This window comes from Salvia splendens, chromosome 7 (assembly GCF_004379255.2).
Source record: "Salvia splendens isolate huo1 chromosome 7, SspV2, whole genome shotgun sequence".
In the NCBI taxonomy this organism is placed as follows: domain Eukaryota; kingdom Viridiplantae; phylum Streptophyta; class Magnoliopsida; order Lamiales; family Lamiaceae; genus Salvia; species Salvia splendens.
In genome coordinates this window covers 333,968-349,094 of record NC_056038.1, presented here as the reverse complement: position 1 = coordinate 349,094, position 15,127 = coordinate 333,968, and the positions used below count along the sequence as shown (strand labels likewise).

At 36.8% G+C, this 15,127-nt stretch overlaps 3 protein-coding genes across 3 annotated transcripts; 2 read left to right on the top strand and 1 right to left on the bottom strand.

Annotated features, from left to right (window-relative positions):
• The first annotated feature begins 636 nt into the window (after positions 1-636).
• LOC121811063 (ferrochelatase-2, chloroplastic-like) lies at positions 637-4,215 on the top strand. The gene is made up of 9 exons (XM_042211837.1): positions 637-868; positions 1,401-1,692; positions 1,776-1,919; positions 2,012-2,113; positions 2,381-2,484; positions 2,576-2,702; positions 2,811-2,963; positions 3,072-3,172; positions 3,637-4,215. Exons 1-9 carry the CDS (start codon positions 807-809, stop codon positions 3,938-3,940), a joined length of 1,389 nt encoding a protein of 462 aa, XP_042067771.1. The 5' UTR covers positions 637-806; the 3' UTR covers positions 3,941-4,215.
• Positions 4,216-4,410: 195 nt separating this feature from the next.
• On the bottom strand, positions 4,411-9,018 carry LOC121741452 (far upstream element-binding protein 2-like). The gene is made up of 6 exons (XM_042134213.1): positions 8,671-9,018; positions 8,022-8,308; positions 7,738-7,830; positions 7,590-7,661; positions 7,340-7,456; positions 4,411-5,739 (listed from the first exon to the last, which is right to left on the bottom strand). The coding sequence occupies exons 1-6, from the start codon at positions 8,933-8,935 to the stop codon at positions 4,609-4,611; spliced, it is 1,965 nt and encodes a 654-aa protein (XP_041990147.1). The 5' UTR covers positions 8,936-9,018; the 3' UTR covers positions 4,411-4,608.
• Positions 9,019-12,355: 3,337 nt separating this feature from the next.
• Positions 12,356-14,973, top strand: LOC121811284 (NADH dehydrogenase [ubiquinone] iron-sulfur protein 7, mitochondrial-like). Its single transcript, XM_042212111.1, has 2 exons — positions 12,356-12,822; positions 14,390-14,973. The coding sequence occupies exons 1-2, from the start codon at positions 12,407-12,409 to the stop codon at positions 14,622-14,624; spliced, it is 651 nt and encodes a 216-aa protein (XP_042068045.1). The 5' UTR covers positions 12,356-12,406; the 3' UTR covers positions 14,625-14,973.
• Positions 14,974-15,127: the final 154 nt, after the last annotated feature.

Here is a 15,127-nt window from a genome sequence, read left to right as displayed (position 1 = left end):
GATTTAGTTATAACAAAATTCATGAACATGTTTCAATATTTTTCTGTGCTAGGAGACTTTCAAGTTATATTTTGTTCAGTCATAGTATATCTTACTCATCACATATACGGTGAAGATAAATTGATTGGATTATAAGTTATAATCGATAATCGATTGTATCATATTTATAATCGAGATCGAACTGAAACTGACTATTGATTAACCAATATTTAGTCGATTTTGATTATTGATTAACCGAGAAGCGAGGAATCAGTTAATCACACTTATGATAAACTATGAAACCGTCCACAAGCTTTTTCTATGGCAAGTCTCATTTTTTGAGACTTTAAGCTCTTTCTTATATTTCAAATCAATCTCCAATTTAAAATTTAAAGCATCCTACTTAACTACAAAGGGCCATATAATTGAGTAGGTTGATATAAAATTATGAAAAGGACCATTATTTATGTAGCTGTATAAAATATTTATGATAAATAACTTAATTATTCGACTTAGGTGAGTGTTTGGTGTATCAAATAAACAGGAGTTGAAAAATAGACGCGCCTCCATTGCTGAAGTCTGCAGCTGAAGTGTTGAACACGTCTGCCTTTTTTGACCAAACTTTTCCTATTATTTCAATTCTATTTATTCTTCCAATCCCATTACAATATTCACAAAAATCTCATTTCTCTCTCTTTTTGGCTTTGCTACTTCAAGAAATAGTAGTTTCGATTGCTGCATCGTCATCGACAGCTCCCTATTTTCTGTTATATTCATATTTTATAGTAATTTTTTAAATCAGAAAAGAATATTTGAAACGCAACAAGATGGAGGCGGCAACTACCGCGCTGATTATGCCTCAGATGAATATCAACAACAATTCTACGCCGTAAGCATTATATTAATCGTTTGTTTGTATTTGAGTGGTTGATTTCGTTATTATTTACTGATTTCGATTGACTCTGTTATATTGTTCGAATCTGTTTTTTCGTGTGTCTGTGCGAGTGAGAGTGAGAGAAGAATAGTATTTATCTATCAAGCGTAATAAATTAATCGTTTGTTTGTGTTCGTACGTCCGATCACGTTATTGTTTGTTGATTTTGATTGACTCTGTTATTTCGGTAGGTTTTTATTTTTGATTTCCAAACTAGATCAGGTGTTGAATTTGATCGAATTTGTTATATTGTGTGTGCGAGCGAGAGAGAGAGAGTTAGATAAAGAGAAGAACCTTGCAGTGTCAATGTATTGAGAGAGGAATGATTTAGAGAGGGAGAGAAAAATGCTCAATAGTCAATATACATCTAACATAATCAAATTTGGAAAGAGTGCAGAAATGCTCCCCTCTGTGTATACAATACAACGTACAATGGAAATGATGTTTGTACTGTCAAATTAGTTTGATCACTCTATGCAAATTGTAGGTTGCGTTCGGAGGCTAAATTAACAGCAGCTCGCCCTAACACATACGCAATTTCTAGTCCAAACGGTAAGAGAAATCACGTTGCTAGAGGGTTATCCATGAGCCCTCAGGTGCAGGATGGCGTAGTTGGAAGAACACTCTGCTCTGCGAGAGTGTCCACGTACCCGACTGAAATAATTGAGTCACATTCCATGACAGCAGAGGAAAGGATAGGAGTGATTCTTCTTAATCTTGGAGGGCCAGATACTCTACATGATGTTCAGCCTTTCTTGTTCAATTTGTTTGCTGATCCAGTATGTTATGCGACAATTAAACTTTTTTGATTATTTGGTTTTATTATTTGATGGTTGATATATTTTTTTGTGCAATCTTGCAGGACATTATTCGTCTTCCAAGGTTGTTCGGGTTCCTTCAACGTCCCTTGGCACAGCTGATTTCAACGTTGAGAGCTCCCAAGAGCAAGGAAGGGTATGCTGCCATTGGAGGTGGTTCGCCTCTGCGTAGAATTACTGATGAGCAGGTATTGTGGTTAAGAGCTCCCTTGCATTTCCATGATTCAATCGTGGCATGGTTGATTCGGGTTCACAACGATGTTACCTTCATTTTTTGCAGGCTAATGCGATCAAGTTGGCTCTGCAAGGTAAGGATGTTCCTGCTAACGTGTACGTGGCAATGCGTTATTGGCACCCTTTTACAGAGGAAGCAGTTCATCAGGTAATTCATTAAAATGCGATGATTGTGGTTTTCTTTTTTACTAATTCTCAAATTATGTTGTTGATTTCGCTAGCTATCATTTCTTTTCAGCCATAAAAGTTGTATGTTTAGTCAGTGTAATCAAATTTGCTAGCTATGAAACCTCTAGCTGTTATTAGCTTTCTGAAGAACTTTGGCACATGCTCTTTGGTAAAAGCTGAAAATTTCACAAAAAACTTATTTTCTGGCATCGGTTATTATCTGATCACTTGTTCATTGTTCCAACAGATTAAGAGAGACAGGATCACAAGGCTTGTGGTATTGCCATTATACCCTCAATATTCCATTTCAACAACAGGGTCAAGCATCCGTGTCCTACGCGACATGTTTAGGTGAATTCCCAATTGATTCATTTCTCTATCAACTCATCACATGATACTCCATGATGGCTTCAATTTCCTAACTGAATTGGGTTCATATCAGGAATGATGAATATCTATCTGGAGTACCTGTTGCTATCATACAGTCGTGGTATCAACGAGAAGGCTACATCAAGTCTATGGCTGACTTGATTGAAAAGGAATTACAGACGTTTCCAAAACCAGATGAGGTAGCTTTTATTTTAGGTCTTTTTCTTAAGGCTAATTTGAAGTGTGCAGTTTTAGTCCATTTGTCGTTATTATGAACTTAGTGTTTTATGCCTTTCTTGATTGTGTAGGCTATGATATTTTTTAGTGCCCACGGAGTTCCTGTCAGTTACGTTGAGAATGCTGGTGATCCTTATAGAGACCAGATGGAAGACTGTATTTTCTTGATAATGCAAGAACTCAAAGCTAGAGGAGTTCCCAATGATCATACACTGGCTTACCAGGTTGGTTGCATTGCTATGCTTTTAATATTCAGTGACTATGGCTTGTGAGTTGTGCATGCTTCCTTCAAGCACTGCACTAGTTTTAAAGTACTTTGTCGTATGTAACAGAGCCGTGTTGGACCTGTGCAATGGTTGAAGCCCTATACCGATGAAGTTCTTGTTGAGCTTGGCAAACAGGGCATCAAATCCTTACTGGCTGTTCCTGTGAGGTACTATGTTTTAAGGACCCAAATCTCTCTCTCTCTCTACAACATTATGACCTTTGTTGCCTCTTCCAAGTTCTTCAAGATTCATTATAAATGAAAACATTTGTTAATACTCAATAATTCATTTTAGTTGGATTTCAACTGTGAATTAGCATATCTGTAGAAACTTAAGACTAAATTATGGGGAATGGACAACAAGAAAAATATTTTAGTTCACTTTAGGATGTCTTTGCTTTGGATGGCGACTTCAATAGATAGGTTTTAGAGAGTGATAGAGCTTCAATAGATAGAACTAATATAGCTGTTTGATCATGTAATATGATGGACTGAACAATTTCGAGCTTGTGTGATCATATAGTTCTTCAAACACACTCTACACGGTCGATCTAATCTGTAACCCAAAATTGAACGGGTTCATTGTGGGGTTAAAGTCTTGTGTTTTAAATGCTGAGTTTCTCATCTTGCAGTTTCGTAAGTGAGCATATAGAAACTCTTGAAGAGATCGACATGGAGTACAAAGAACTGGCTCTGGAATCAGGAATCATCCATTGGGGCCGTGTCCCAGCTTTAAACTGTACTTCATCGTTCATCAATGACATGGCGGATGCAGTGATTGAAGCCCTGCCTTCAGCTATGGAAATATCACCCTCTGCTGCTGCCGAGGAAGCAGATGATGGGCTGTTGTCATATGTTGTCAAGCTACTGTTTGGCTCTATATTGGCATTCTTTTTGCTTCTGTCACCAAAAGTTAAATCTGCATTTAAGAACTAGATTTCGAAATGTGAAGGTTTTGAGATGAGAATAGAAATTAAACTATACTACTAGTTATACTTGGGAAGGAAATTGTAGGCTTCATGTGGTCGGTGTCATTTTTTAGGAAAAATTCTTTTCATCTTTTGAGATTTGGGGGATCATATTATGATACAGATAAATGAGTGAAATTTCGAGACTAGTGTTCAAATTTTGTTACATCTTTAGATTTGGGTAAATGGATAAAAAGTATATTTGCCTAAATTATACACGTATGGGATTCGGATTTTATCTTATTTTGTTGGTGTTTTGCTGAATATAATCTTATTGTATATCGGTAAGTATAACAGTAGGAATAAATTTAAAATAGTAGATAATTGATCGTCAATATTCGAGCTCTTACTCTTAGGCGTGCGCATCCAATGTAGAATCAGTATATACTCGCAGTACCCACAAAATCAATAATCAGCTCTAAAACAAAAACCACAAAATATAAATAAAACACACCCCTTTATCAAATAATTATCAGTTTGTTATGAAAACAGAATTGTAAAACAAATACCATGGTCAAGATTGATAAAATTCAGAATCTCCGGTTATCAAAAACCAAACTTTTAACGAATCTAGAATAGACAAGAGTCACTAAAAGAGGCAACAGCAATATACCAAAATACTAGTCACTCGACCCATCAAGCTGGCGGTGATGCTTTGGCAGACCCGGTGGGCGGGGCAGATTGAGGTGGGGGAGTAGTAGAATCGTACGCTCCACGTGCATCACCACCGGCTGAGCCATCAGCAGATGGATAAGCTGGAGGCTGGGAATATCCAGCAGCGCCACCGTAAGCGCTGTTGTATGCTGCAGCCTGCTGTTGCCCATAGCCAGGTTGGGTAGCCGCCGCTGCTGCTGCGTAGGGTGGAGCCCCATACCCTGCCTGGGATATAGGATAAGCTGCCGTTTGAGCATAGCCAGCATGTGCTGCAGCAGGCTGCGACTGAGAATACCCAGACTGTGCATAGCCAGCACCTTGAGAGCTAGGTGACTGTTCTGGTTGCGCATAGGCTGCCTGGCCACCCGGTGGTTTTTGCGCCTGGGGAGGTGCATAGCTCGGGGGGGTTGTCTGGGATCCGTAACCACCTCCATAACCCGGCTGGTTGGAAGCTTGAGGTGGATAGTTGGGATTAGCAGCAGGTTGACCTCCGGCATTGCATGACTGCCCAGATGCAGGCGCTTGATTGGCTTCATCCTGTGCTCCATAAGATGCATCAGGTGTCGGGTTAGAGGTATTGCTACTTTTAGAGTTATATCCTTGCTGCTGGTTCTCGTATCCTGCAGCGGGATTCTGCTGAGGTTGGCCGTAACCAGCTGCAGCTGCAGCTGCACCTGTTGGATAACTACCATAGCCATACTGGCCGTAGCCCTGTCCTTGACTGTAGGCTTGAGCCTGGCCATAGGCCCCGTAGCCATATCCTGAAGCATCAGTGGGAGCAGCAGGATCCCCTTGGGCAGGCTGTTGCTGTGGAGGTTGCTGCTGGTTGTAGTACTCATACCCGGCACCCTGGGGGGCTTGCTGAGTTTGGGAAGCAGTTGACGGGTCCCAGCTGGTCGGGTATCCACTAGAGGTGGATTGTTGAGGATAACCGGAATAGGGAGGCTGATTCATGCTGTATTGTGGTGGTTGACCAGGGTATGCACCAGCTTGAGGGTAGCTATAACCAGGTTGTTGCATTGGTGCGCCGGGCAGCCCCCAGTTAGAAGGAGGTCGAGCTTGGTATCCTTGTTGAGAATATCCTCCGGACATTGATGAATTTCTATTACGATTCTGCACAATTATTTTAAGCACAAATGAACCAAGAACACTTGTCACATACTTTTCAGGCGTCACATTAATTCAGTGATGAACTCACATACAAGTTCAAACCAAATATAAGCAGAGAAAAGAATAAAAGATATACCAACATAATATTTGCATGAAGCCACATATTCTAAGCACAATATACATAGTACAGTTGCATGAAGACAAAAGATTTTGCCTACATACCGTTCTGGTTGGGTCGTATTATTGGACTACTCCTGCAGAAGCCCATCCTCTCCTTATTCAAGGCAAAAAAGGTACAAAAGAAAATTGCAAATACTACACAAACTAAACCAACAAAACAAGCCAATAGGTCTCCAAGAGGCAACACATGCAAAGACTCTAAATTCCAAGAATAATCATCTGTCTACTCCAAGACACCAAACTTTGGTATCACATTCAATAATGAATTACGTGATCTAGAGTCCTGAGGATGGATAAGACAGCTGGAATGGAATAGTAACGTAACAATCAATTTCACTAGGATAGCAGTTCTTATATTGCTTCTTTTAACAGACATTAACAAAAGATCAATTGATGGATTTAACATGACTAGAACAATTGAGCGATGGAGATATATTCGAGGTATATAATTATTAATTAAGAGTATACTTGATGCTATAAAAATAAGCATACTACTGGGTTACCTTTAATAATGGGCTCACTAAAGACCTGCACCGTCCAAAACAGTTTGCTAAAATATATATAGCCAATACATGCAGGTTAATATAATCATGGGGTGAAGTGACTAAAAAGTATGTGTGCAAGCCAGAGATCAATATTTTGTTGTCTCATGGTATGGATTAAGAGTAGCCATTGGTAAGATCCTCCATCCAGGGTTCATTTTGATAAATCTGCTACTTTTTTATTCACAATGCACAAAAGGGTAGGCAGAAAGAAGGATTTGCAATCTAGAAAATAGAGCAGGGAAATGACCAGTGTTGACAATATTCCAGCAGTCCAGTACTATTGAAGGCAAAGTGACAAGATTTTCCAGAGAAATAAATAGAGACTGTGCCATGCTCTGTTGCTCTAGGAATATTAACGAGATAGATGAAAGCATGATTGACTTTATTTTATTTTAGTTATAGAAACTTAGAAAGTAAAATTGAACAAATACAACAGCTGATACAATGAGCTAAAACAAAGTCCCACTGAAATGAGCTAAAACAGAGCATAGCAAAAGAGACAAGATAAAGCACAGAGATACAATTAACAACTTATCAAGTCAACAGACATATAAAGTCAGACTATATAAGTAAAAAGAAAAAAAGTCACTTTCAGAAATCACTAACCATAACAATGATAAAAAAAAGTACCTTATTCAAAATAAGACAAATACTTTAATTTTATAAACAAAAAATGTTGGATGTTATTACTAGTTAACATGCTGCACAATCTACATTGCTCAGACAGGGCCATTTGCAACAGCACTATTAGTAAAAAAGGCAATATTTTAGTGTTGTGAAGAAATAGATTCAAGTACTTGTACTTCCTTTGCAGGCAATCCTAGCAATGAACACAAGCGTAAAAATAAGAAACAGGACAGTGCAATCATTGGACAAACCTCACTGATGACTTCATCTACTATTAGTTTAGCAGCCTCGATCTGCTCACTAGTTCCATCAATTTGGACAGTCCTCTCCTGTGATGTATCACCAGGTGGCAAATGCAAAGGTATAACCTGCAATGTTTAGGAAATAATCTTTTATGATGACACTGCTACATCTTTTTACATCAACATGCAACCTTGCCCAATCTAGGAAACAGGATATTGGTGACTGGTGAGCAATGGAACTGGGAATGGGCAGACCAACCTGAATGCGAGCCCCGGTCCTTGTTTGCATGCTTTTAATGGTTTCACCTCCTTTACCGATAACAAGTCCCACCTGAAATTTGGGATCAACTACATGCAAACTAGTACATAGATAGCTAGATATCCCATAAATACAATACACCTATTACCTTGTTGTTGGGGATCTTCATTACAAACTGCTCAGCTCCAAATGATTGACCACCCACACGCCGAGAAGTTGAGCCAGCTCCACCAGCCTCAGCCTGCATGTAGCATTTACTTAGTCGAAAATATGTTAAACTGATAAAAATGGGATGTATTTCTGCCAACTTCTAAAGAAACTTTTACTAATACTCTAATAGAAGGGCGACTAGAAACTGTGGAAGTACACTCAAAAGAGCATTCTTAAGTATCCAGGATTCTGCAAGTAATGAAGTAACTCAACCAACATTACCTCGGAAAGTACATCTTGGATAAGCTGCTCCGCTCTGGCTATCTGATCAGGAGTACCCATGAGATCAACCCCTCTTGTAGGGGAATTAGGGTCTGCATCCATGTCCCTAGTGACCTGAATCTTAGCTCCCGACTGTTGCTGGAGGTATTTAATAGTCTCCCCACCTTTGCCAATTATCACACCCACCCTCCCATTTGGAATATCAATCCTCTTGCTTGGACCAGGATAACATGAGGAGGAGCCTTGTGGTGGACCACTAAGACCATAACCTGAAGGCTTCTGACTACCTGAATCCAAATAGAAGTTAAAACAGGTTATGCTTCGTCTCTTACACACGCATCCTAACCAATAAATCTTAATATGACCTTCCAAGACTTGAGACAAGTAGGATGCTAATAACAAACCCTAAACTAATAAGAACTGATCAAGGCAATCCAAACTAAACAAAACTGCACGAATTCTTTAACCTTGTTGCCAATACAGCAGTCAATATTTGGAATTTAAGGACATAATCACAGCCATAAGCAGAGCAATTACAACACAAAACATGAGACAAGAGATGCATATATAATTAAGAAGTTTCAGCTCAACGACGAATTAAACAGAATAATTAGGTTCGCTCCTAAAAGCTAAGAAAAAAGAGGCATACTGTAATCGCTCGAATCGAATCCTCTGCCACCGTTCCCCACATTCTCAACTCGAGCTCTCTTCGTCGGATCAGCGTTGTTCAGGAATCTCGCGGCGATCTCCTGCGCCTTCTGCGTCGCCAGCTCGATTTCGCTCAGCTGGGGAGGCGCCGCCGCGTCCGGCGTCGATGAGAATCCGGTCGCCCTGCGCGCAACCGGTGACGGTGAATCCTCGTACTTGCGCTTGTTGGAATCGGCGGCGGCGGCGTAGAGAAAATCGTCCGCCATTCGAAGCCGAAAAGAGGAGAGCAGCAAAAACCCTTGAGTGAGAGAGGAGACAGACAGGAGAGGAATAAAATAAATAATACTGCGTGTGGGAAAGAAAGAAGCTTTTATATTATGTGTGATTTGTATTGAAACAAAATAATCCTAATGTGATTTGCAAATTCTATATTTGCAGTTTCGCATCTATTGGCACTATAATTTTTTGAAATTGGCATATTGTATTATCTATAGAAAAAATATAGTAAGGAATATCGATATAGAAGTATTATTGAAAATTTTCGGATGATAAATTTAAATATCGAATCTTCAATATTGTTTCATACCAGTACTTGATGTGGTATAAAAAAAATGTTATATTCAGTATATATTAGTATTGTTGTATAACAAAAATCAATAAATGTCATATTTTTAGGGTGATATATCAAACACTACAATATAAACCGAATTCAATATGTTTTAGTATACAAAAATGCATACATACATTTATCATATCAACATCTATATGCAACCACCAATAAAATATTTACCTTTTGCAATTACATACTACTATGGTTTTTTTAAATCAAAATAACCGGTTATATAAACACTTGAACATGTTATTTATTGAACACTTGAACATGTTTTTCAGTAAATAAGGCCGGCCAACATGGCCTATTTAGCATTCAAACAGCCCAATTTATAAACACACTTGACATATTATCTGGTTGAAAATGTTGGTACAATAAAATTTGTTAAACCCGAACTTTATTTGCTGAATAATTTAATCTACCGACTTAACTATGTTGCCGTTGTCTACCCACATTTCCATGACGGCATCCCCACAAATCGTAAAGCCCACACTTGAACACACCAATATATATTTAGACACATTTAATTTCAACGGTAAGATGTACAATAATTCAAGTAATAAACGCCTTTTAATAAAACCAGACTTTGACTTAGTTTATTTTACATCATTTTTATTTGAGTGATCTATAAAAATAGTTCATGGACTATGCGTTTATCTCGCCAATGAACCCTGGACTATGCGTTTATCTCGCCAATGAACCCTTGACTTTTAAAATATCCCCAAACAACCCTGGACTAAGCGTTTATCTCGTAAATTGTCATTTTTCACTGTTTCGTGAGGAAAATACCCATTGGGGGAGGTTTAGGCAATTTGGTCTTTTTACATTTTAAATCTGATATTATTTCAGTGATGTACTAAATCTGATATTATTTCAAAATTATCATTCTTCTTCCTTTTTGTCATCCTTCACTTTGTTTCTTTATTCCAATATTAGATTTAATTTTATAAAATTAAATTTTAAATTTCAATTTTTAAATATTTAAAAATCAAAATTTTAAATTTTATAAAGAAACAAAGTGAAGGATGACAAAAGGGAAGAATAATGATAATTTTTGAAATAATATCAGATTTAGTACATCACTAAAATAATATCAGATTAAAAATGTAAAAAGACTAAATTGCCAAAACCTCCCAACCCCCCCCCCCCCCCCCAAAGGATATTTTCATCAAGAAACAGTGAAAAATGACAATTTTCGAGATAAACGCTTAGTTCAGGGTTGTTTGGGGATATTTTGAAAGTCTAGAGTTCATTGGCGAGATAAACGCATAGTCCACGAACTATTTTTGTAGTTCACTCTTTTTATTTATACTTTTAAATACTAAGAGTTAACTACATAAATGGTACATGATCTTTATTTTATATCGTTTTTGCTACCTATAAATCACATTTTTGGTACCTGATGTAATTTTCACCCCAAAACACCCTCTAAACAAATTCATTTTTCCATTTGTGTCATAAAGGGTATTTTGGGCATTGACAAAATTAGTACAAAAAGTGATAATTATAATATTTTCTCTCATTCTCCTCACTCTTTATACTATTATTATTAATCAATATTAATATTATTTTGATGTTATAAATTAATAATTCATTTATTTTTTAATATCATTTAAATTACTTAATCATAATTATAATTATATTTAATTATTATAATAATATTATTGTTATAATAGTAAAAATTAGTAGTAATTAATAAATAATAATTATTAATTTATATTAAATTAATAACTAATCAATATAGTCTCAATCAAAATTTAAAATTGTGAATTGTATTCATAATGACAAAGAGTTGAATATTTTTAGTTAGGTGTTTAATGAGTATAAATAATTTAATTAAAAATATTCAATTGATTTAATTACTTAAAATATTAATTTTAATTAAGTGTTTTTTTATTGATTTATATTATGAATGCAAATAGATGTATGTAAAAAGAAGAGAAAAGAAAAAAGTGGAAACATAAACTAAGGAGACAAAAGAAAGAAGAAAGGAAGATAAAATACTAAAAAGAAAGAAGAAAATGAAGAAAAAAGAAAGATGAATAAACTAAAGAAGAAAAAAAGAAATAAGAAAGGAAGAAAAAAAAATCACGTGTTTGGTTCTATTTAATTGAAATTTCCAAAAATATCATTCATAACAAAAAATCACATATTTGGTACCTAATGTTATTTTTGTCATGAGGTAACAAAAACGATATAAAATAAAGATAATGTATCATTTATGTGCGAAAATGAAAGATCATGTACCATTTATGTAGTTCACTCAAATACTAAAAGTCGATATTACCAATTAAGTAAATATTTTTGGTAGTCTAAATTATTCGGATTGAGTTGAGTCAAATTCAATTAAAGCTATTTATAGTTAATTGAATCACACTGATACGATCATACCCCTTCCATCCTACTCTAAGTGAAATATTTATATTTTGGCACAAAAATTTATGTAGTATTGTTTTATGAGTAAAGTAAAAAAGAACAAAGTAAGAGTGATATAAAAAAAATTTAAAAAGTGATATTTATATATTTAGCAATGTATTAAAATAGAACATCCTATAAAGAAAAACATATCTTTAAGAGACAGAGCAATATTATATTAGTGAAGTAAGACAGAGTGAATATTATATTAGCGAACTTCTCATCAAGTTTCAATGAATTAAAAGATGCTCCAGTGACAAATTGTGATATCAATGTTAATTATCTTTTCAATTATAAGGTAATTTAGGTGATACGAAAGTTATTTCTACATTCGCAGCTCTCAATTCACATGAAAAGAATTATTCCTCCGTCTATGATTACAAGTAAAATTAGTGGAAAAATGTTAGCAAAATATTATGTATTAATTTTATAATAAAATATTAGTAAAATAAAATTAATAAAATGTGAAATCTATTACTAAAAAGATAAAAAAATAAAATAAATTTTTATTGATGAATGAATAAAAATGGTAAAATAAAATATTTATTAATAGACTGAAAGGATACTTATAGTCGGTTTCAAATGAAAATAGGGGAAACTAAAGAGCAAATGGACGAAATTAGCCTCAACACATCACATATCAAGCATTCAAGCCCAATCCGTTTACCTCGGTTACATTCTTCGCAAATTCGAACACACAGCAAAGGGGAAAATGGCTCAGCTAGCCAGAAATGCAGCTCGTCTACTCCCTCAAACGGCGCCGTTTAACCACCGCGCAGCCCTAGCTTCGATCCACACCACCACCCCCTCCCTCGCCGCTGCTCCCTCCTCCACGCCGACGCCGTTCTCGCCCTCCCTCCCACCGGCGGGATCCTCCCCGCCGGGGATGTCCAAGGCGGCTGAATTCGTGATCTCGAAGGTCGACGATCTCATGAACTATGTCCGCCGCGGCTCCATCTGGCCGATGACGTTCGGGCTGGCCTGCTGCGCCGTGGAGATGATGCACACCGGCGCCGCGCGCTACGATTTGGATCGCTTCGGGATTATCTTCAGGCCTAGCCCTAGGCAGTCCGATTGCATGATTGTCGCCGGCACTCTCACGAATAAGATGGCCCCTGCGCTCCGCAAGTAAGCTGTCTATAGTTATGTGGCTTTTTCCCCAATTTAATCGGCGAAGCATTTGATATATTCATGTATGTGTGTGGATGATATGCTGTTACTTTGTCTTTTTATTTTATTGTTAATTTTGATTCGTTATTTTCTATACTGATTTAGCTGGTTTTAATTCGGCTACACCATTTGCCTTATCTGAGATTGTTGAATTACCTTAAATCGCATCTTTTGTATGCTACCCGCATTGCATAAAATGATAAAATTGATTTCGAGGAGTCGTGGATTATCACTATTTCTTTTCCTCATAGCTTGTTTCGAGAAAGTAGGTATGTTTGTATTGGGCCCGGGGAAGTTGGAATGGCATGTTACTAGTTTGATATTGGGAGATTAGGTTGTGAGTAGCACTCGATCAAAAACTCTGCATTAGCTTCAGCTGCCATGTTTCCAGTTACGTGCAGCCACAGTTATGCGGTAGCTATTTGGTAAATAACATTTTGTGACATAATGACATTCTCTTAATTGGTCAGTAGAAGTGAAATGTATTATGAACTTTTTCATAGTTTCTAAAATAATGGATTGCAAGTAGCATGGAGTATGTAGCTGTGCTTTTGCGAGAAAATGGTGGCTATCATATATTGCATGGAGGGGATAGTTAGTAATAATTGATTTAATTTCACTTTTAGATCAATCCCATATACTATTATGTAACATCCATTGGTTTATACTAATACATGGGTGACAATGACATAATATGTAGGTTTTTTTGCTTAGAACTAAGGATTGATCTAAGCTTTAGGGGGATGGGATCATGGGGATAGCATAATTCGCATTAGGCTTGTTAGTGCTCTTTCCAGTCTCGACTCTCGTCCCTCTTCCTCATATACTGAACTATTACAGTTCATGGTGTGCTGCTCTTGCAAGTTGCAATTCTATTGTCATTATTTTCCTTCCCTTTGTATATTTACATGATATTGGGTTGACCCTTTTGTGTGGTAATTGGGTTAGAAGCTGCATGTAATTTTTAATTTGTGCGGTTCCTCCAACATATGCTTCTGTTACACTTTTAAGGCCCATTCAACACCTCTTAATATTTCGCATCCTCAACAGTCAACCCTAATAGTTATGATTAAGATTTAGGATCACCCATTACTTCATACTGTATATTGAATCCTGCATGTGATTCTTTTAATACAAGCCTGTGCCATGTGTCAACCTTGATTGAGGCAGCTTGAGCTGGCTTGATTCATGTGACTTGAGCCATTTTGAGTCTAATGCAGCTGGTTCAGAGAAAGGCTCACTTTTGAGATAGTCCCAAGACTCAAAAGTAGTACTTAATAAAAAATAATTATGCTAGTGAGGGTCTTAAAAACCAAAATAATCATTGTAATGCTTCTAACAATTAGACTCTCTTGTCTTCACTCTTCAGTGATTTGAATATGTGCAGATATGTAAAATTTTTGGTTTATGAACCATTTTCTGTGTATCTTGGTATAATTTTCATTTAGTGATGATATATACTATATGGTGTCTTATGATTATAAGCTTAAAATATACTGGCTACGTGTACCAATGGTCTGTGCAGAGTCTATGACCAGATGCCTGAGCCACGGTGGGTGATCTCTATGGGAAGCTGTGCAAACGGTGGTGGTTACTACCACTACTCGTACTCAGTTGTCCGAGGTTGTGATAGGATTGTCCCCGTTGACATCTACGTACCTGGGTGCCCACCAACTGCCGAGGCCCTTCTCTACGGACTACTCCAGCTGCAGAAGAAGATCAACAGGCGTAGGGATTTCTATCACTGGTGGACCAAATAAACTCACAGCTTCGCTTTGCATCTTCAAATGCGAGCTCATGCAAAGGTTTAATGGAACCATCAACTGTAGCTTTCTCAAAAAAATAAATGCCATCGCAAGGGAGAGACGTAATCGGGTGTCACCGGTATCTATTCCTTGCTAAACTCACTCTTTCCTTTTTAAGTTGCTTGGGATCTATGTACTGTTTTTGTGATATGTCATCGAGTGGGATTGTTAATTGATCATATCTGTATTAATTTCAAGTAAAATGCTTCATTTGTGAGACTGATGTATTGAAAAGTGAGCATTGGTTTTAAAAAAGGGACTACTATGAAAGTATAGTGTAGTTCCCATTTCAAGTTTCGCTTCATCTTCTGATTTCTAGTAATTTCTTAAATGATTTTTTTTTCGAATTATAGTTTTTCAAGATCAAACTATTATTCGGGCCATGCTTGAGCAAGTTGTGGGCCTAGTTATTTCTGAACAAGACTTAGTAATTGTTAGCAAAGAAAAAAAAATAATGA